General features: G+C 35.3%; 1 protein-coding gene across 1 annotated transcript; it reads right to left on the bottom strand.

Annotated features, from left to right (window-relative positions):
* Positions 1–11,768: 11,768 nt before the first annotated feature.
* kctd16a (potassium channel tetramerization domain containing 16a) lies at positions 11,769–12,686 on the bottom strand. The gene is given in 1 exon segment (NM_001037238.1): positions 11,769–12,686. A coding segment is annotated over 1 exon segment (858 nt). The 5' UTR covers positions 12,660–12,686; the 3' UTR covers positions 11,769–11,801.
* Between the last annotated feature and the right edge of the window lie 10,498 nt (positions 12,687–23,184).

Raw genomic sequence — 23,184 nt, 5'->3', positions numbered from 1 at the left:
CTGTCGGTGAGTCGTTTGTGTTTTCATTCCAAGCCATGTGTTTTTTTCAAGTTTGCTACGTTCATGTTTTGTTTATTCAGTTCACTGTAAATAAACTGCACTTGGGTTAGGTTAAACTCTCCGTCGGTGGTCATCACGTTACAAAATATTTCAGTGTCAATGTCATTAATACAAAAAAAGTTTAATTAACATAAGATTATTAATTTTCTGGAGAGGTGAACTACTCTGTAACAAACCTTTTTAAGTTGTGCCAAATAAATATATCTGGTTTTGTCTACAGAAGTGAAACGTCTGGTTAAGTGGTAAAAAAAAAAAAATCAAGTAATTTAAAGTTTTTTTTTTCAAGTTGGGGTTTTTACAGTGCAGGCAATCATCTTGTAATAATATAGATTCAAAGTGTAATAATATAGATTCTTAAGTAAAACATGCAACATTAGTACCATTTTTGTGCAGGTCCATATTAAAGTATTTTTTATTTTGCATTGAAGGGCTCATTTATTCATGATTTATGAATAATAATACAAAACAACTGATCAGAATTGCACAGACACACAATTCGGACTTGCTGTGAGATATAAACTCAGAACTGCAAGTAAGGGTGCTTTCACACCTACACTTTTGTTTTGGAACGTGTCTCGTTTGCCCAGTTAGCGCGGTTCGTTTGGCATATGTGAACAGGGCAATCGCGCTCTGTTCCGTGCCAAAGTAATCACTCTGAGATCGCTTGAGTGAGGTGGTCTCGGCTCGATTGAAACGAACCCTGGAGCTGTTCGATTGCAGTGAGAAAGCGATCCGCTCCGAGCTCGGTTATATCACAGTGTTTTATGGATATGTAATAGGCATACGGCTATATAAAGAGAGAATTATGAGTATGGCGGGAAGTTTCGCGAGTCTCCAGATGCCCGCAAACGAGTGATGATCTCCCGGTAATCTCTCGTCTCCCTCCCGGTCCTCAAATAGGCATCGTCGCGCATCCTTCTCACCCCTCCCCACCGCATCTCTCCTCAGACACGTCGCGCGCACGCTCCCTGTGAATCACCACCAAACCACCACCTCTCCTGACAGCTGAGCGGGACGCTCCAAAATAAACCCTGACACTCTGACCAATGTGAGGAGAGTTTACCCGCACGTGACGCGTTTTAGCTCTGTTGGTCCGATTAGAATTTTTGCAGTGTGAAAGCGAACCGCACCAAGAGCAAAGAGCAACAATGTAACATTTGTAATCTCTGTTTCGGAACAACTGAATCGATTCACAGGTGTGAAAGCACCCTAAAATATTTACTTTAAAGTAAGCCAGAATTCACTTTTTAAATCAATAGATCTTCAAACTCTCTGCCAGTTCTGCCTTTTTTACCTTCAGTCCTGAGAAGAAAGTTTTACACTAAAGAAACTTTTTTTTGCTGAAACCGTAGTCCTTGGTGATGCACAAAATGGCAAATGGCAAGACCATGGCTACCGGCACTTTGAAACCGAAAAATATATACACAATGTTCAATTGAAAGAAAATGGTATCTAGGAGAAAAGTGAACTATTTTTAAGTGAACTATCGCATTAAACATGCACAAAATCCCATGAGAAAACATCAACTCCGTGCCCTTATAATTTCACAGCTTTTTTAAGCATGGAAAATCTTGGAAAATTACTTGCTCTGCTTTCTGGCTCTCCTCCATTTACTTTCCATCTCAGGTGGGCCAAGTGGCTCTTTCTGTACAGCATGGCTTGATGGAATGGGAACAGTCTGGATTTGCCCCAGCTCAACTCCCACAGTGGACACAGGACTTATTTTCTGTGCCGGTGCAAATAATGACTGTAAAATCGCTAGCGTTCACAGGAATAATAGAAACTATGAGGTTCTTAGAGGACATGTGCAGAATAATCTCTCTCTCTCTCTTTATCGCAATGGTGTATTTTGACAAGCTTAGTTGCCCTGCTTGGAAACTGTGTGTTTTGCATGCTGTGGGCCTAATAAACTGCATGAACCACATCTGCACTCGACTGGAAACAATGTGACAGGCTGAGACGTGATGTTGCGTTACATTAAATGCAAAATTATAGAGTGCGAGCTAGATTCTAGGTTTGGGATGTAGAGATAATTATGCATGCAACATCAGCTTCACTTGATGGTTCTGCTTTATGATGCAAAAAACATGCCGTAGATCATCAGCATTCTTAGACAACAGAGAAGGTGACCTTATGGAACATTTAATTGCTTTTTAATTGGAAAACCTTCATGCTGGCTTGTGATGTAAATAATTAGCTATACAGGTTTTGGTCTTAATGATCAAAAGAATAAATCTCGTCCATTTGAAAGAGGAATTGTTAATGATGATTTTAAACTTTTTTTCTTGAGCTTATTTATAGCTTGCATGAAAATAAACAAGCATTATTTTACATGATGATGATCATGATGGTACATGATTACCTCTCAGGGTTTTTGGTATTTCAGCCTAAATTTGACATCAAATTTAAATGTTCACCCTACAAACATACAATGGATACAATGGACAACTGTGGTGGTGATGGTGTCATTGTACAGAGAACCATTTGAAATTCAAAATATGAGTGTTAACTTCTCATAAATTTTATTATATGTATTAAAATATTACAATAAGCACTACAAACTGCAGTTAGTTTTTATGTTTTTTTTTTTTTTTATTCAGTTATTCATGTTCTGTTTGGCCCATTATTCTACAACGTACATAGTGCAGACCCGTAGCCAGCCTGGCTTTTTGCAACTATATGCCTTATTTTCTAATTAATTATGAGATTTAAATACATTTTAAGCACTATTTTAAGCTTTGTCAGATGGTTATCATAACCACATTTTTTGATGTACCAAAAATATTTTCTAAAGATTTTGAATAAAGTATGAAAAAACTGTTAATTGTACTTTTTTAAAATTTAATTGTATTTTTTAAAATACATTTTGAATAAAAATTATATTAATAATAATAATAATAATGTAGAGCTTTAATTTTTTCTAGCCTCTCTTGTAAAAAAAGTGCATTTGAAAAATCATGGATAACAACACTAGCTTAATTAGTATTCCAATTAATGTAATATATGGGCCACTTTTGGAGCTTCACGCCTTTTTACTGCTCATTTTTTGCTTACAAGATTTAGAATAAAAGTTACTTGTAAACTGTTTTCTCTATTTAAAACCAATACAGTAGTGAAAGATGACTTCACTTAAGTCAGATTGCAAATTTTCTAGCAGCTGGATGGTACACTCATGAAAAATGACTGTCATGAAAACTGTTAGAGCTCTATTTTAACGATCTAGGCGCATGGCGCAAAAGCATTAAGGGGCGTGTTTGAATCAACTTTTGCTATTTTAGGGATGGAAAAATATGCTCTGCGCCCCTGTGCATTGTCTAACAGGGTTGTTCATATTCTCTTAACGAGTTATGGGTGTGCTCTGAGCATAACGTGCATTCAACCAATCAGTCTCATCTCTCATTTTCTCTAAGAGTCAGTTGCATCACATGGTGCATTTGCCATTTACAGACTTTGCAAGTGGAAAAACTGAAGGCTTCAGTTTCAACACACCAACAATGCACATTAAAACACCTGCTTTTTAGACCAGAACACCCATGGGTCCACAAAGTACCGCAAGTGGATTTGCTATTTCAACAACGTGGCACAAAACGTGAAAATTAGGGTTGCGCTGGTCTGAAAATAGCAACAAATCACACCAAACACGTCTTGCGCCTTATTGTGCCAGCTGTATGATAGGGCCCTTAGTGTTAAGAGAATTAAGTGCTAGAGCAAGGAGTAAGGGGGTGTTTTTTTGTTTGTTTGTTTGTTTGTTTGTTTGTTTGTTTTTTGAGAGACAGAGAAAAAAAGAAGAGTGTTTCTACAGGTAGTTTGTCAAGCCCACTCACCTGCATAAAGCACACTGTAAATGCACATTTGCATTTTTATAGATGTGGAGTGATTGTAAGAATGTGTCAGGTATAAATGTGCAAAACTAGTGCAAGTGTTGGCAAGTGTCAGAGAGATGAAATGGTGATGAAATTTCCTACAGGTGGTTTGTCAAGCCCACTCAACTGTGTGAGGCACACTCAGAATTGCATAGGGGGGTTTTGGAAATGTTTACAGGATTTTAGATGATCGCAGAAGAGATGGGGTTGTAGTTGTCATTTGAATAATTAATTCCACTATGTGTTTTTTTTTTTACATCTTGCAGCTACTAAGCAGGATTAATATATTTTAATATTCAAATATAACTGAAGGTTAAATGAAGGTTAGTAAAATTGTATTTGTTTGCCCATTTTAACCAGCAATGAGTTTAAAATATTTCAATTCCAGAGGTTGAATTTTAGGGTCAAAATCAAAATGCCAAGAATGATGCAGGTAATGCATAAAAAAAAATTAAGTCAGTAAATGAGTTCTGTCTGACCGCAGCTATTAAACGTGGCTATGTGTGAGATGTTTATGAATTGCATGATGTTCGTGCAATTTGTTTATCTGCCTACCAAAAATCACTGCCAGCTTTGAGCATTAATCACTAGTATTAATTCATGCAGAGACAAAACTGAGCAGTTGGTATAAAATAATAAAAGAAAAAATGTTGCGAACAACCTACAGCCCATTTGTAAATGGAAGAATAGGCTAAAAGCATGTTAAGTGATGAACTACATAAGAACGATGATGAGTAAGTAAGTGACAAAGAAAAATAGGAGAGCGAGAAGCAAGTGTTAAAAAAAGGAAGGAGAAAAAAAAAAAGGAAAAAGCAACCCTTTTGACCACAAATGATATATTACCAATCTCTTGGGCCGTCTAAATTGGTAAAATGTGTCATGTGGGTGATGTTCTGAAAAGTAACAGCACAAGAGAAGGCAGTGAAGCCTGGAAAAAGCAACTGGTTCATTTCACCAGAGGATTCAAGAGCAAACGAATTCAGGAGAGAAACAAGAACCTACCAATCATGTTGTAAACCGAAGTGTGCAGGGTAAATCGAAAATATGACATCTCAAGCATTATGTGAAATACACGTAAATTGAACTTAATATGAACTAGTTATTCATTGTGTCAAGCAAGTTCAATGCATACTGCATACACATCCCCTCTCAAATTCTTCAGCCATGTAGATTTCAATGCAATTTATTATTTTTTCAGCTTTGACAATAATGCAGCACAATTGTCTAATGCTGTGGTTCAAGTCAAGCTTTAAGCCCCATATATCTTTTTTTTTGTGTCAAACTAAAACATCATTATCATCACCACAGTCATGTCACTTCTTTGGAATTCAAATGTCGAACAGTTTTTTACCCATACAAAGGAAATGCGTGTTGCTCACTATAGCTGTCAAGTTCATTTGTCGGATTTATTAAACAAAGTAATAGGTTGGGATTTAAAGCCAGGTCCCCTTTCATGTTAAATTAAAACTATTGCACTAGTGTCCCACTTTACCTTAATAGAGGGTTTCTGCAGGTTTCACCAAGTTAATTTTAGAACTTTAAGACATTAACACCATTATAAATATAATTTGTGGCTTTTTCCATTTTATAATAATTTTGATAAAAAATGTATTTGACCTATCAAAAAATTATAATTTAATACATTTAATAGTACAATAATAATAATTCTTTAATAACAAAAAATGTTTCAGAATTTAGGTATTTCTTAGCAACATATTTTAAGCAAGCTCTAGTTGTATACATACACATAAGCTTTTTCCACATAACCTTTCTTTAATAAAGTGTTTTTAAAAATTACAATTTTTAAAAACAGTAATACGTACACTGAATGTATGCACAAATAGCTGTCTAGGTCAGTGTCCTCACAAGTAAAACATGGAGAACTATTAAACAAATGTTATTATAAGGAAACCAATTAACACATTATGGTAAATGGAGTTAAAATAACATTTTTGAATAAAAGTTGTATTAAGGTGGAATGTGATGGCCAGATTAAGTAGCTATACATGAACAAAGGAAAATTAAGACCTGTTTAAAAAAAGATTTAAGACCTACAACAGAATTTTTCAGTAAATTTAAGACCTTTTAAGGCTTAAAATTTTGTCTTTGAGATTTCAGACATTTTTAATGTAAGACATTTAATTTTATGTAATAGGAAGGAGCAGCTAAATAAATGAAGTCCAGATTATTTTGTGTAGTTTAATATGATTATTTTGATGCATCATTTGTAAGTGATTTCAGTTTGTCCTCTGTGACTAGTCATTTCTGTTTGTAAGTAAACAGTATTGAGAGAAGCTGTGATGGAAGCAGTGATCATCTGATCATCTCATCTGTCATAAAATTTAAGTACAGACACTTCAGTCTACCAAAAAAATCTCATAAAAAAGAAAAGGTTTTTGTTCAGTATATTTGGTCAGTATAATCTCTTTTCAAAAGGACACTGTAAAAAAATCTGTAATTTAAATTTTCTATATTTTTTATTCATATTCTTTTCCCCATACTTTTGAGTTAAAATATAGGACTTGGATATTTCCTCAAACAACTTTCAATGTTTAAAAAAGCTAGTATTTTTTCCACATTTTTAATAGTTTAAAGGGATATATAGCATGGATTGCTGCTTTAAATGATGGTACAAAAAACGGTAATAAACTGCCTTAATATTCTTCATACCTTGTTTCTCTATATACAATTTATTATACAATATATTGTTTCAAAGTACTAAAAGTACTAAAGTAAAAGCTACTTTGCTATAGTGCTGTTAAATTTTGAACATCAAAAGTCGACAGCAGAGATCAAGGTCCTATAATGAAATTCATAACCATATATAAATGGAAAAAACGTGTGAATTACAAAAACAGAACCTGTTAATTAATGGATATTTTTACAGTGCAGGGTCTGCGAATGGCTGTATGAAAGAGCCTACACAGGTTCATTGGAAACCATACTTTTTAGTGAACCCTCAAAAATTTACTTAAACATACATTTTTCTGTATTTTCTAGGAAAAATTAATGCTATGGGGCAGCTTGATGCCAACAACTGTAGTTCCTTTTTACACTAATGATAATTACAGTGCCATATTATCGATAAATAGAAGATCTATCTTATGCACTTCTTTGCATAAAACAAAATAAGTACTGCAAAACAACTTAACGCTGTCTATGATCTCCCTTATGTTTGCTTTTAAAGACACCATTGGTTGGGTTTACAGAAGGGTTTACATCAGTGGTTCACTAGTTTAGGTGATCTATACAACAAGCCCAACAAGTCCTTCTCATGGACATGTTAAAACTTACCCCTATTGCAAAAAATGTAGACTGTGCCCTCATTGTAATCTGAAACTTGCAAAGCAATCTCACAGCAATTTTCACTTATTGATTAAGTGACTAATTCGGATTCATTTGTATGATCCCATTTATATTTAAATTTGATATGAGGGGTAGGGTGTAGATGGATGCCTCGATACCTATATTTTGTCATGATATATTGCACCAAAATATATTGCAATAAATGACATTATTGTCATTTTAAGACTATTTTATGCCACTCATTGTGTAATGCCAGAATGACAATATAATATCATTACAATGCAAGTACACTCTTCCAAAGAATGCATCATACTTTATTCTTAAGAATATTTATTTTTATTATAGTTATTTTAACAATTTAAAGAGGCATTGGAATCAGAATGTGAAAATGCATATCTTTAATAACTAACAATAAATCTTAACAAAAAGTGCAAAGTAAAAAAGTAACCAAGGCTGAGATATCTGCTGCCAGATCTACTTTCAGTTGTCAGACACCCACATGAAATTATACTATAGTCATTTATTGTAAATACTATAGTGTTCAACCCATACTGACACTGACACCTCCAATAGAGATGATGCACAATCAGCTAAGATGTTGCCAGAATTGGTTTTAATTTATAGGCGATTTATATTGCATCACCAAAAATGAATAAGGTCATGTACATGTGTCGTGCGATAAGTCAATATATTGATTATTGTGACAGACCTAATCATACATTTTCATTCAAACGAAATCATATGAAATCATAGGAATTAGACATTTTTCTGACAATACTTAAACAGTTAGGTTTGCTCATAAGATTGGGATGGAAACATGCAACGATACGTCCCTGGAGCAACTTCATTTTACGTTTCTCAAATATGCAGGCTGCTGATGAAGGTTTTCTCAAAGAGTCTGGGCTGGAAAGGGCTTTATCTTTGTATCGGGTGAAAGTACTGTGTTTAGACAACAAAGTTTAATCAGAATATTGCAAGATTCCCATTATAATCACATCACTGATTTGTTCATAAAAGAAATACTTCTGCTGTATTTTGCTCAGAGATTAAATGGTTGATTCAGATTTTGATAAATATCCAAGTGTTTTGGTACATGCAGCTAAATATGAATACTTTGTTTTAGTGCAATTTCCCATGTAACAATCAACAGGCAGACAACTTTAATGACTGTTCAAACACATTTAAACCAGATGTGTGTTTAAAATCCAAAATTTTGACTACTTCTGGAAGAGGTGGAAAATAAACTAGCCATATGATTTAACACCTGTATTTAGATTTATCCAATTGTGACTGGATTGACAAAAACTCTTAATCTTTATACCAGGTGTAAACTGGGCCACTCATAAAAAGGTAAGAAAGGGACTTGGCTTTAGGAATGGGCTGGAATTATATCTGATGGTATGATAAGTTTGGATAAAAATATCACAGTTTGACGGTATTGTGCTCACTGCTCTAAAATGTGTTCTTTTTAAATGTCTGAGTAAAAAACTGAAACTTTTTTCCTCTTTGAACACAATATATTTTATTTTGAAAAACATTTAAAATAGCAGAGCAGTAAACATGTCTGGCTAAATAAATGAATCACTGACTTCTGCTGTCTTCATTGAATTCAAAAACAGACTAATTACTATTTAAAATGGCATCTTTTGATACATTTTCTGCTAGGGATACTGTTGTCCTAAAAAAAGTAAATAAAAAAATCTTATACATACATTAGGTATGGTATAGCAGAAAATGTTGGTGATTTTAAAACCCTGACTTTTCCAAACCACAGTACAACTTGAAAACAGTTAATGTCCCATGCCTATTGGTTTTATGTCATTTTTTTAGGTTGATTAGATTTTTAAAAATGTGTCAAACGAATGTGAAGCAGCAGGAGCATGTTTAAGTGAACTAAAAGATTGACATTTGTATAAGTCACCAGGGATAATTCCATTAGTTTTTTAAAGGAAAACTAAAATTAATAACCAGTGATGGTAAGAGTACTGAAAAATCATACTTAAGTAAAATTACCATTACTTGCCTAAAAATGTAGAGCAATTAGAGCAAGGACCTGTTATAAATATTTCTCAAAGTATGAGTAAAAGGTAGCCCTTTGAAAAGCACTCAAGTACTGAGTAGTGAGTATTACACTGTAAAAAGCTGATGCATTTACATATAATTTGTGGATGTGTATAAACGTAACATTATGTAATGCATTTAGTTATTTTCCAGCAGGCACACAACATCATAAGACGTTAATATAAAGTTAGATTTAGGTTGTGATGTCAGGTGACCAAAATTTAATGTCTATCCAGCGTCTAAGGATAACATTAGTTTGTTCTCCAATAACGACGTCAAATGGCATTGATTTTAGATCAGTTTTAGGTTGTGAGAGTGAGTGACCAACATCCAGCATCGAGCTAACATCTTAAACCATATTGACATTAAATACTAACATTTATTTGTCAAGTATGGCAACCAAAATCCAACGTCTGATAGATGTCATAGTGGTAACGTCCAAACAACGTCAAACTGTAACATTATTACCTATTGATTTGGATGTTGGACATTGACGTCGGCCTGATGGTGGATCCTGAAGTCAAACCGATTGTCATTTACAGACAAAATGCATCGTCCCTACGACGGTGGGATACAGCGTCAATCTGACGTCATGTTGGTGTCTTATGCCTGCAGGGTGTTTAAGGCCCTTTTGTTCATCATACATTAAACATCGGTCAGCTTCTCATCAGTGACATGCATCTAAACACTCTCTTGGTCAATGCGAGTAAAGATTTTGGACATGTTCTTGGACATTTTTAACACTTCCAAACAGTTTGCCACAATTTTAAATCGCCCATTTCTTGAGGTAGTTCATTATGATGCGATTTACTGTACCTTCTGTGTGCTTTTTGATTGGACTTGCAGGACTGATTTTTCCCAATCACCATAGACAGAAAAAAATAAAGTAGTGACTGCAGGTTGAAGGAACGTAGTGGAGTAAAAGTACTGATACTGCTTTAAAAAATGTACTCAAGGCAAAGTAAAAGTACACATTTTTAAAACTACTTCGTAAATTACAATTCCTGAGAAAAACTACTCAATTACAGTAATTTGTAATTTATTCATTTACACCACTGATAATAAGAGATTTTTAAAAAAGCAGAGGGTGCATTTAAAACGCAATATCACTTTTGCAACTGATTTTCATATAGACTCATCACCTTATTACATATTTCTATGTGTCATATTTTTTCTCCCTTATTTGTGGGCTATAAGAGAGGTTGAGTGCTGCAGTAATTATACTGATGACAGAAAACAAATCATTAAGCAACCATATGTCCAATCGCCCCAAATCTTGTGACTGTCCTCCTGAAGCGCTCCATTACAGGCCTACTCTTTTTAGGATTTCCAAGGGGACTCATTTGGAATTAAGCACAAAGTGATTTTTAATTGGCCATATGCTGCAACATCTCTCTCATTTAAGACAATACAAGTCAAATGAACCGATAATGCAGGCAAGCGCTGGAGAACAAATGTATATTCAAAAGGTCCACTTACATGTATTTGTACTTACTTACTTAAGTAAAGAGAGAAAGAGCGAGTGAGAGAGAGGGAGGGAGGAAACGGCTGAGCGACATGACCATCGCTGTGGTAGATTACTGAAATATTCATACCACACTCTGTTCATATCCCTGAGAGCTAGACTTGAGGGAATTGTCCACATCTGCATTGGCTCAAAAGCCTCTCCCACTTTCTCTCTCTCTCTCTCTGGTTCTGTTTCTTTTCTACCAATGTTCTGAGCGGACACACTCAGTCTCAGTTCAGTCTGCTAATACTTAACAGGAAGTGCATTTGTCACCTGGAGAAATGAGCACAATCTTTTTATTCAAGGCAAATCCTGAAAGTGTCCAGGACAAAAATGAGCAAACTATCAGAGTACGCCGCCTGGTGGTCACAGCTTCATGCACGCCCTTGATTTACTTTAATATTTTAGCATTTAGAATTTAAGATTTTGTCGTCAAAAAAAAGTTTGAATACTGATTGAGATAAAGTAATTTCAATTAAAATTGGCAATTGTTTTTAGATTTCATTTTTAACCATTTGGTAACTGACCACTGACCAATCAATTAACCATTTTTACTCTTTTGGTTTTGTTTTCTGACAACTTTTGTACAGTATATAAATATTTTTCGACCTATCATATTTATAACATTTTATCTATTGACCCACACATCAGTAATGTGATCAGACAACAGAATAATGCATGTTGTTAAATTGCTGGAATGTTAACTTTCAAACAGGGAAATGTAAACTAAATAGGCTCATTTTAGGTCAAATTGTACACATACTAATAAAGTCATACTAGAAAGACATACTAGAAAGAAAAAATGATAAGAGAAAAAAGTGGGATGCTGTTGGGTTACTAATGCTCTATGTAATCATGTAATTCATAAAAAGTAACTGTAATCTGATTATGTTCATATTAAGAAGCAATATAATCTAACTACGAGTACTCCATTTTGTAATCTGATTACGTAATCCAGATTACATCTCATCTGATCAGTAACTACCCAGCATTGCCAAATGGCTTTATTTTCTTTCTTTTTGTAATACAACGTAAAGAGTAAATAAGCTGTACTTACGATAGAAGACGTACTCTGTGTTGTTGGACCAGTATCTATCATCAGCATGCCTGTTGTGGGGAGATGTGGTGAGTGATGAATTGCACGCGACGATGTGGAACCCGCTCTCCGCGAGCATATCAAACGCTCGCTCCAGGTGGCGAAACTTCAGGTAAAACTGAGAAGTGTAACGCTCCGGCGGTCTGTCAGGATCCCGGCTCTCGTTTAGTGCGTCGCCGAAAACTTCTTTCGCCAGACCGACTCTTCCGCAAATGAAGATTTTGGGTATTCCGCGGGCTTTGGGATCAGTGTCCCTCCCGAATGCGCACGAGCTCTTGTACCCGACCGTGATGAAGCCGTAGCGTCGGTCGCGCGCGTCCAGGTAAGAGGCTGGATATAACCTCTGGTCGCTTCCCTGGGATGCTTCGTCAAAATCACTGTGACTATAATCATCTGGGGTTAGGATTTTGACGAGCTCGGGCAGCTGGAAAAACTCAGCTTCGCGTTTCAGCCTCCCCTTCTCCGGAAAATAATCCGGCAGGACGACAGTCTTATCGCGGAGATAGTCCAGCACGTACCTAAAGAGAAATCCGTCCCGGTCGATGAAGTAGCGTCCCTTGATGTCCTGCGTGAGGTCGTTAGAAATGTCTTTTTTAGAGGAGAACAATTTACCCAGCAGTGAGTTTGGCACACTGGTGAGGGTGACATGGCGAGTGTAGTACACCTGTCCACCTACATTGAGCTCCACCACATCAGAAGAGCAACTCTGAGCACATCCACTGTCCTTGGGCGTTTGATAAGTCCTGCAATTTTCAGTCAGGGCCATTTCGGTGTGTTACTCTTCAAAAAACGTGAAGACGCAAAAGTTTTCGACTCGATTTCAGCGTGCAGAAAGTAAAGAAGAACATAACCTGCCCACTTTCTAATAGACGTTCATCGTCCATCGTGCTACATACAGCATCTCTGAGACCTGCAGAGTGTTTATAAATGTATAAATGCAGCAAATCGACAGCATGAGACTACTCGGTTTCTCCCACGTTACATAGATGAATATGCATTGCCTGTTATTTATTGAAAGGTAAAAATAGACGAGCTCTCACCCGAGGGAACCAATTGTGCAGCTCATCCAGCAGAAAATCCAAAAATAAGTTCTGCTTATAAAAAATGAAAAACTGCACCAACCCAGACAGCTTCAACTTCCTTCAGAAGAGCGCTTCTCTCTTGTTCTCTCTCCCTCCCTCTCTCTCTCTCTCCTAGGAAACCTTCTCCGTCCAGAATAGTTAGTCTACATGTACCTGGCACTCACCCAGGATATCAGTAAAAGCATCTCAAGCAGAAAAGGAGGGTGCATTGGGAAGTTTGTGCATCCTTACTCTCCAGAGCATCAGCAGCGTAGTGCGAATGAATGCAGCGTGCTGAGAGAGGCTTTGGACGGGGGAGGGAGACCATTCTTAGGGAGATGAGCCTTACATCATCTTAAAGGAAAATGACAGCTGGAAAGATACAAGCATCGCACCCTGCTTCTCCAGATTTCCAAATATACTCCTGCAATTACTGTGCTAGATTGGAACATGAATTAGTTAGGCTGTGATATGAATTATCACCTCAGAACTTGATTGATCTATTCACAGTGCTTGAGCTCAAATCCCACATGCCTTCACAGAGATCAGCTCTGGTGTAAGTTTAGGGGGGATCTTGGGGTATGTTCTGGTTTCAGGACCACGGACAGATCCTCTCAAACTCTGCTCCATTTGGATTAGCAGACTGCAAACAAGCACATCTGTTGGCTACTTTGTTGCATATATCTTGCTAGTATGAGACAAGACGCGCTATGCACCCAATACAATTTTTAAATTTCCTTCCTTTTAAACTTGTTTTAATTATCATTTTTTTTGTATTTTTTATTTCTTATATTAGTGTTATTATTTTATGATGCTTTAAAAGATTCCAAAAATGAAATTTACTCACCTACTTGTTTCAAACCTTTATAAATGTCTTTATTTTGAAGATTTTTTAACAATGTTGGAAACTAGTACCATTACTTCAATATTTTTTGTTGTTGTTTTGTTTTTACAAGGTAACTCAAAAGGAACTACTTGAGGGAGAAAAAAACAGTTGGTAAATAAAGAATTTTGGGTGAACTATCCCTGTAATCTTCTTGTTTATGTAAATCCTTTTAAATTACCATTGTGTATGAAATGTGCTACATGAATAAACTTGCCTTCAACCAAACCCCAAACGTGCCTTGACCCAAACCCCTTAGGCAATCAGAACTATCGTAATACTTTGTAGCAGAGATAAATAAAAAAGGTTTTGGAAACATTCCTCTGAGATTTTGGCTCAATTTAAAGCGATAGCATCATTTATTTGCTGCAAATTCATCAGCTGCACATTTATGATGCAAATCTTTAATTCCAGCACATCCCAAAAGGATCTGTATTTGATTAAGATCTGGTGACTGATATTTTCAGGCAGTTTAATCCCAAAGATTGTTGTGCATGAAAACACTAGCAGATCAGCAGTCTCTGAAATACTTAGACCATCCCATCTGGCACCAACAGCATCACATTCAAAGCCACTAACAAAAAAAAAATCTATCCTAATGCTTGCTTTGAACTTGATCAGACCCTCTTGATCACTTATAAAATGAAATGTGTTTGGCTTGTTAGATATTTGCATTAACGAGCAGTTAAACTCATACCTAATAAAGTGGCCTGTGAGACATTTTACAGTAATTTGAGCAATGCATTTTATTCAATTGTCTGTTGCCTTTATGCAGGACTACATTCTATGTAATGTATTGATTACATATAGTGTAGTCAAAACAAACTAAATTCATATCACAGATTTAATGGCATTTTATTGACTTTGGTCTAGTGTAACCCTCAGAAGATACGTTCACCCACAGGATCCTTTGAGTTAGAGAACGTGTTTCTTTTAGTATGGAAACCTTTGGCATTGTGTGCAGATCTAGTTTCAAGGAATCTGTAGGCTCGGCTTCACCAAGCGATGGCTTTGAGGCTGTGGTCACGCTTACCCTGCTAATTTTGTGTATTCTGCTGAAAAAGTGTTGCTAGGCACCGACTGGAGAAACTGAGTGGGATTCAGATGGCAAATGCTCTGCTGTTTTCTTTATATCTGCAATAACGTTTCATTATAAAAGGACCCGCAATTTTGTTGCATTAATATATGCAGCAAAGCAGCCATGAACATAATGATATCTTCTGACGTTTGTTCCCTCTCAGGGACTGCTAAAAATACACAATTCTCAGATGACATGAATCACTTGACTATAGACCGCCAACATGTTTGTTGTCTATTTGATTTCTGCAGTCTTCATTTGAAAGCAGGTAAAGCTTGCGAAGCTGAAGACATGCCTGCAGCCACTGCCTTTAAAACACTTGAATAATGCAGGACAAGTCTTTGTGTACTCATCTGCCAGCTCCTTACTCATTCAGACCTGTCTGAAATTTGGAGTGTTTGAAATATGGCTTCAAGATGGATAAAGAGTACATTACAAATCCAATGCATTAAATGAAATTCTAATTAGCATTACCACATTCATCCGTGGATTAATGCAAAGCTTGCATGTTGTTCACACATAATCCACGTATAAACACATATTATTTTTTTTCTTTACTTGGATTACTGGTCAGACTGTTTGGTCTTCATTCGTTCATAAGCATAACGCACACACACTTCGGAGGAGGGAGTCATCATAGCTGTGCAGCAATCCATTGACCTAGATTTTTAGTATTCTCTGGATTTCAGCCACCCCTGCCTTAGAGAGAAGCCATTTATGTGGATTTGGATGTTTCTGCATTAGGAGGGCTGTGTGGCTGCGTTCGCGCTTAATGGAACCAGAGGAGTGCCATTACTGCAATTATTTATTTCCCTGCTCCATGCTGTGCTTTTGAGTGAGATGATTTGATCCTGTTTCTTGGGGTAAACACATTGCTTAGAGATTTTTAACCCATATTTTAAAGGGGTCATGAATTGAGAAATCAAGCCTCCTTTGATCCTTTGACATATATGAGATCATCGCATTTAAAAAACATCCTGTAATAAATTTGTTAATCCAAAAACGGGTTTAACTGAAAGCAGGTTGCCAGGCGTCTAGTTTCAGATTTGACCTCAGTATGGCGTAATAGTGCAAGGAAAGACAGTCACTGCAGAAGATGGATCAACTCCTACTTCTGCATCATTGCTTCTTTAGCCCCGCCCACTCATGTGTGAAAGTGGGAGAGATACATGCACAACAATGGTCCAGCATTTGTCGAGTACTGCCACTCTGAACACACTTCGAATCACGGATCATAATGGTTCTATTGTTTTATCACAAGTCCTACACTCACTTGCATCCTGTGTACGAAACAGAATCTGCCTCTAGGAACAGCAATGGACTTAATAAACGTAGACTTAAGGTCCAATGTGTTATATAAATATTAAGTGATATATAAAAACAAAACTGGATATACACTTTGCTAAAAATCTATAGACATACTACCTGACAAAAGTCTTGTCGCCTATCAACGTTTTAGAAACAACAAATAATAACTTGACTTCTAGTTGATCATTTGGTATCAGAGGTGACTTATATGAAAGGCGAAGGCCTTAAGATTACGCTAATTTTAGCTAAATAAAATATGATCATGCCTTGATTTTTAATTACTTAATTAGGACAGTAAGGTCTGATCTTGCTTAGACAAAAGTCTTGTCACTTAGCAGAAATAATGTTCAGTATAGAATATAAAGTCATAGTGCAGTGGAAAAATAATTAATATTGTGTATGACTCCCATGAGCTTGGAGGACTGCATCCATACATCTCTGCAATGACTCAAATAACTTATTAATAAAAGCATCCTGAGAGTTCCCAAAGTTCATCAAGATTCTTTGAATTCATCTTTAGTGCCTTCTCCATCTTACCCCTGACATGCTCAGTAATGTTTGTGTCTGGGGACTGGGCTGGCCAATCCTGAAGCACCTTGACTTTCTTTGCTTTTTTGTGGATGTGGAGGCTGAAGTATAAGAAGGAGCACTATCCTGCTAAAGAATTTGACCTCTCCTGTGGTTTGTAATGTAATGGGCAGCACAAATGTCTTGATACCTCAGGCTGTTGATGTTGCCATTCATTCTGCAGATCTCTTGCATGCACCCCATACTGAATGTAACCCCAAACCATGATTTTTCCTTCACCATACTTGACTAATTTCTGTGAGAGTCTTGGGACTTGTGGGTTCCAGAAGGCCTTCTGCAGTATTTGTGATTATTGGGATGCAGTTCAGCAGATGATTCATCTGAAAAAATCGACCTTCTGCCATATTTCCAAATGATCTACAAGAAGTCAAGTTATTATATGTTGCTCTTACAACTGGGATCAATTACAAGACTTTTGTCAGGTTGTGTATAAATGTTTATGTCTGTATTGTTAACCCGTTTTCTTCTAATATAAATAATGACAAAGATTAAGGTTAATGTGATCCAATTCATCAAATAAGCAATGTTAAGCTTTTTTTGCCCAACAGTTTACTTTGAAAGGAAAAGACTTAACATGCAATTGAGCAGCATGTTGCTTTTTATATTCTGGGTTCATTTTGCTATGAAGCGAGGTAATACGAGAGGGGAGATGAAGTAACACGTATGCTTGCCAGAAGAAATATTTTTTTTCTATAAAATTGTGCAATCGAATGTGGTCTTAATATATACAAGCACATTATATATAAGCACATTGCCTTCATATTCTGGGGTCATCAGTTTAACAAAGAATCCATTATTAATTAACTGTACCAAATGTAGTCATTATATATCAAGTTGTAAATGCATTAAGCCATGTTAAGCAATTTCACAAGCCTTTTAAACTGTCCCTTTCTAGATGGCTTTAGACATTGCAGGGGTTTTCAGAGAATTTGAAAATAAAATAATGCACTACACTGGAACTGACAGTAACGTCTAAACATATTTGATTTGTCCATTACACATGTGCATTAATATGGACCTTAACAACAATAAAGTTGGGCTCACACTATACAGGATTTTTAGGCCAGTTTATGCAGATGTACCACTCCTGATAATTTCTACAAATTATGTTGTATACTTTAAACTTGCATATATTTTGGGTCACATATATAACACGTTTATTTTTCCCAATTCTAAAAAAATATTTACATCTTATCCCTTCAATCTATGGTTAGTTGTTTTGAAAAATATAAACAATTTTAATATTGTTGTGATCACAAGCAATGTAGCCCTTGTGGTTAATGAGATAACATTCCATATTATTTACCAGAACTACATTTCCCATCATGTCCTGCAGTCACACACCGGTTTCAGGTTGCCTCCTGAATAAACACACACAGCTGAAACTGATCAGAACTGATTACTTAGACTATAAACACAACACTTCATCACCATCCATGCTGAGGCTTGTTTTCACTGTATTGAGCATAACTTAAGTGTTTGCTGGATTGTCTAACTGTGTTTTGACCATTGTTTGTTTTATGTTTATGCTTGTTTAGCCACCTGTCTCGATCTTTAGCCTGTTTTACTGACTGCTCTCTTTAGATTATCTACATGCAATCCATCTATCCCTGTTTGAACCTTGGCTGCCTGACCACGCTAATAAAAGCTGCAAATTAGATCCAACTCTTGTTGTCAACAACCCTCATTACAAATATACTGTTGACATTCTTTGCCAATTTAGGTTTAAAGTTTTTTACTGCAAATGTCACATCCATAACGTTGCATTTGCTTTAATGTGAGGTGTTTACAGATCAAATGTTTAACCTCTCAATCCCGACACAGCAGGACTGCCCGACCATATGAAACTTGTTTGATCTTTAGGAGCAAAGCAAATTGCTGTAGAAGTTCACTACAAAAATTTGCTTGTGGAAATTCTGTGGAAGCACATCAAATGTACCACAGCCATAAGGACAAAAAGAAAGGCCAGAGAGAAATTGCCTTGCTTTTGAACGCAGCAGCTTAGAATAGAAAGCTGTTAGCATGTAAATCTAATCATTTCCTGGGCACAATAATCTTAATATTTTCTTGCAGTGTGTGATGAACCACAAACTGTGTATGTTTGAGATCTTACTAAAGAAAATCTGTGAGGATTCTCCTGTGCACGATGCAAGTAGATTTCACAATTGGTTAGAATTTTAAAACTCCTGTAGTTTAAGCATTAATTAACTATTATAAAGATGCCACTTTCTGCTTTGATGTATATTAACATGCAAAACTGTCACCCAATTATAGCTGTAGGTGTTTACTTGTAAGCTGAATACAGCACTACTAAAGTGGGCTTTATAAGAGAAGGTTCAGAAACAAGATAGAAAGGATTTCCAAAAAATTATTTTAGAAAGTCTTTCATATATTTAAGTAAACTTTTTAAAATGACAGGTGGACAATGTGCTTGAAGAAATTAACAGGTTTAATCCTATCAAGGAGCTGTGTCATATTTCTATAGCATCTTGTTATGACACGAAGTTGTAGATGGAATCATGAAAGCAAGCTTGGGAGAACGAATTAAGGTTAGAGATAAATTTGCAGACTTGGGAAGGCAGCCTTGAGGATATACATGAGGTATCTCCCCTCATGTGTAAAACAGCACAAGGACCCACTTGATACTTGATACTCCTAACCCACTACTTGTGTCCTTAATTACAAACATTTTGGGAAAATATATTAAAATGTTTTTCTAAAGCCCTCCAAAATATCTTGAACCATGTCTACTTATAGCTGTTCTTGGGATATTTGGTTAGAGGTCTTTAAAAATATGAAAGGCGAGCCATCTTATTTGGTTTAGTAATTGCCAAAAGGGCCATTTTGAGAATGTGGAAAAATTAATCTGTACCTAAATTTGTTATGTGGGGTAGAGGTCTCGTAAACATGCTTGCTTTGGAGAGGTTGAGATATATCAATAATGATAAATTGGAGATATTAAATAAAACATAGGGACAGATATTAGAACACCCTAATGCGTTGGAAGAAATGCAAGCTTAACCAATGACCCCTGTCAAAAACATAGAAAATAAAGATTAAGTGTAATTGATATTCATTCATTCATTTTCTTTTTGGCTTAGTTCCTTTATTAATCCAGAGTCGCCACAGAATAAACCGCCATTTTATCCAGCGTTTATGCAGCGGATGTCCTTCCAGCTGCAACCCATCTCTGGGAAACATCCATACATACTCATTCACACTCATACACTACGGACAATTTAGTCTAGCCAATTCACCTGTTTTTGGACTGGAGGAAACCGGAGGAAATCCAAGTAAATGCGGGGAGAACATGCAAAGTCCACACAGAAACGGCAACTGACCCAGCCGAGGCTTGAACCGGCAACCTTCTTGCTGTGAGGCGACAGCACTACTTATTGCGCCACTGTGTCACCCCTGTAATTGACATACACTATTAATAATCTATAATAGATAAATAAAACTATAGTAATATAACAACTTACTTTATTATTACTATTATGAATGCAGTACTTGACCAGCTAAATTATATTTTGCTTTCATGATCATTTGTCCCTCTGTGTTCTGTTGTTCTGTGTTTTTATGTATCGTGTTTTATATCTATTATTATTGTATTATATTGTTTTTTCTTCTATATTTTGTTGTAGTTTTATAAAATGCAAAAAGCACAAAAAACGTTGAAAAAATTAAATTACAGGTGGAACTCAGAGGATGTTAATCAAACAAACAAATGTACTTCACTGACCTTTCAATTGAATTATTACACTGTAAAATCCAACAGTCAACTTTATCAAATGAAATGAGTGTAGTTAACTCAAAATGTACTGAAAGTTAATTCTACTCATTTGAAAAGAGTTTTGAACTCAGCGGTAAAGGTAATGAGTTAATTAAATACCTCATTACTTCAACTTAAACGGAGTAAGTTCACAGTACTCATATATATATATATATATATATATATATATATATATATATATATATATATATATATATATATATATATATATATATATATATATATATATATATATATAATATAGATTAGTTTAACTCAAATGGTTTGTTGCAATCGGTTTCCTCAAATGGTTTGAGTTGCCTTAACTTACTGGGTTTTACAGTGTATTCCAGCTTGTTAAACCAAAACTAATTAGTCACGTATGCACTATCACTCATTTCACAACAAATGATTAACATACAGATCACCTTTATATCTACATCGCTCTCTCCATAAAAAACTGTCTCAAATAAATTAAAAGTCATTCTGAATAAAAGAATTTATTTGCCTGTGCCAGTTTTGATTCATCACGGATTATTGTTGCAGTTATAACCGTGTTACTTCTTTATAATGTAGTATGTAGAGTGCAATAAATGCTATCAGATAAAAAAGAAAGACATAATTCAAGGTGACAACAAGAGTCTCATTTAGTGATTCTAATACATAAAGCTCATTAAAAGTGTTTTTTTTTCTTATCTTAAAACAAAAAGCATCCACTAGGTGGAAGTGTTTAGTTGTCACCTACATGTTTATTTCAGTAATTATCTTCTCTAATGTCATCAATTTAGCTAAACAGCTGAGTCATCACGGAGAAAATGAACACTAGCTGCCATCTTTAAAACCTGAACCTTCAACAAATAATTTCAATTTACCAATGTAATCATTCATTCAACAATTCTAAACGACGGTTAATCTCTTAACCAACATAGTTATTATAGTTATTAATATTTTTACTTGATTTTTAAAATGAATTATTTCCTTTGCATTTATTTCATAATAGTTGTCTTTTTTAATATAAATGAAATCTGACATAACAGGCCATTATTTATTTAGTTCTTAACAATGAATGAAAGTAAGACATAAAATAAAAGTGTTCACGTTTGTTTTCCTATGGTTTAGTCCCTTTTTTCATCAGGAGTCACCACAGCGGAATGAACTGCCAACTTATCTAGCACATGTTTTACACTGCAGCTGCCCTTCCAGCAGCAACCCATTACTGAAAACCTCCATACACACTCAAAATTTATCTTTAAAGAACAAACACTCTAAACAACGCTGGTTTGTTTAACTCTACATTTGAGTAAAATGTCAACAAGTTGTGTCCACTATGTACATTACTGGTCAAAAGTTTGGGGTCAGATTTTGTACTTTTTTTCTTTTTTTTTTTTTTAAGAAAATGATTCTGTTCATCAAGATGGCATTTATTAAATACAAAAAAAATTTTATTGTTAAATATTTATTAAAAGATTTAATAAATGCTTAGTGGATGTAGTTTGAAATGGAAGTATTACTCCAGTCATTGTTGCTTTTATTACTATTACTATTAATAATATTAAGAACTGTAATAATTAATATTAGATGATTTCTAAAGGATCATATGACTCTGAGAACTGGAGTTATAAAACTGAAAATTCATCTTTAAAATCACTGGAATTAATTATTAAATTAAATTATAAAGTACTTTTGAACAGTTCTTTTATAGTGCAAGAACACTTCACAATTTTAATGTTTGTACTGTATTTTTTATTTAATAAATGTGTCCTTGGTGAGTGAGAAGCATATTTTAAAACATTTAAAAATCCTACTGACCCCAAACTTCTGACCGGAAGTGTATTTCAAAGAATTTTCAGGTGGGTTTGACCATATCTTGTATAAACTGATTGTTGTAACAATGCATAAGCTAAATTCTTTGAAACAAACATTACATTCTGAGCTCCGGAGGTTTTAAAAGATTTAAATGTTAACATTTCCTTGCGTTTTACACACTCATAAATGTATAATGGAATAATGTTAAATATTTGATCCCACTTTAAACCCAACATTTTGGTTTGTTCACATTTTACAGAAATGTAGGGTGACGCAAACCATGCGTTGTTTACTTACAAAACCAGCATTAATTCAATAATTCAAATAGTCAAAACAACAACAACAACAACAACAACAACAACAACAACAGTTTGATAGGCTATAGATAATGCAACAAACAAAAAAGGGAAATTCTAACAAAGACAGTTTGGTTTTATGCATTCTGTCAAAATAATAAACACAAAGCAACAAAGTAATTGCAATTTGTTTGAAATATAAACCATAGTATAGCCATTTTTTACTTTTGATTTTCATAATGATCATTGATGCATGAACGAATAATCCTATTTCAAATTACAAATAAAAGTTTTTGAAAAACTTTCTAAATGTATGTACAAGGGAAATGCATAATAAAAGCAGAGAGAGAGAGAGAGAGAGAGAGAGAGAGAGAGAGAGAGAGAGAGAGAGAGAGAGAGAGAGGAGGCTGTGTGATTTGTTTTTATGGTGATATCACCGACTCAGACCCAGATCACACTCTCTCACCCAATGAAGTCACTGTAATAGGAAGCGAGATGC

The sequence above is a fragment of the Danio rerio genome, chromosome 14 (genome assembly GCF_052040795.2).
Source record: "Danio rerio strain M-AB ecotype USA chromosome 14, GRCz13ab, whole genome shotgun sequence".
Classification (NCBI taxonomy): domain Eukaryota; kingdom Metazoa; phylum Chordata; class Actinopteri; order Cypriniformes; family Danionidae; genus Danio; species Danio rerio.
Note: the sequence above shows the minus strand (reverse complement) of the source record. Positions and strands in the feature narration are given on the sequence as shown.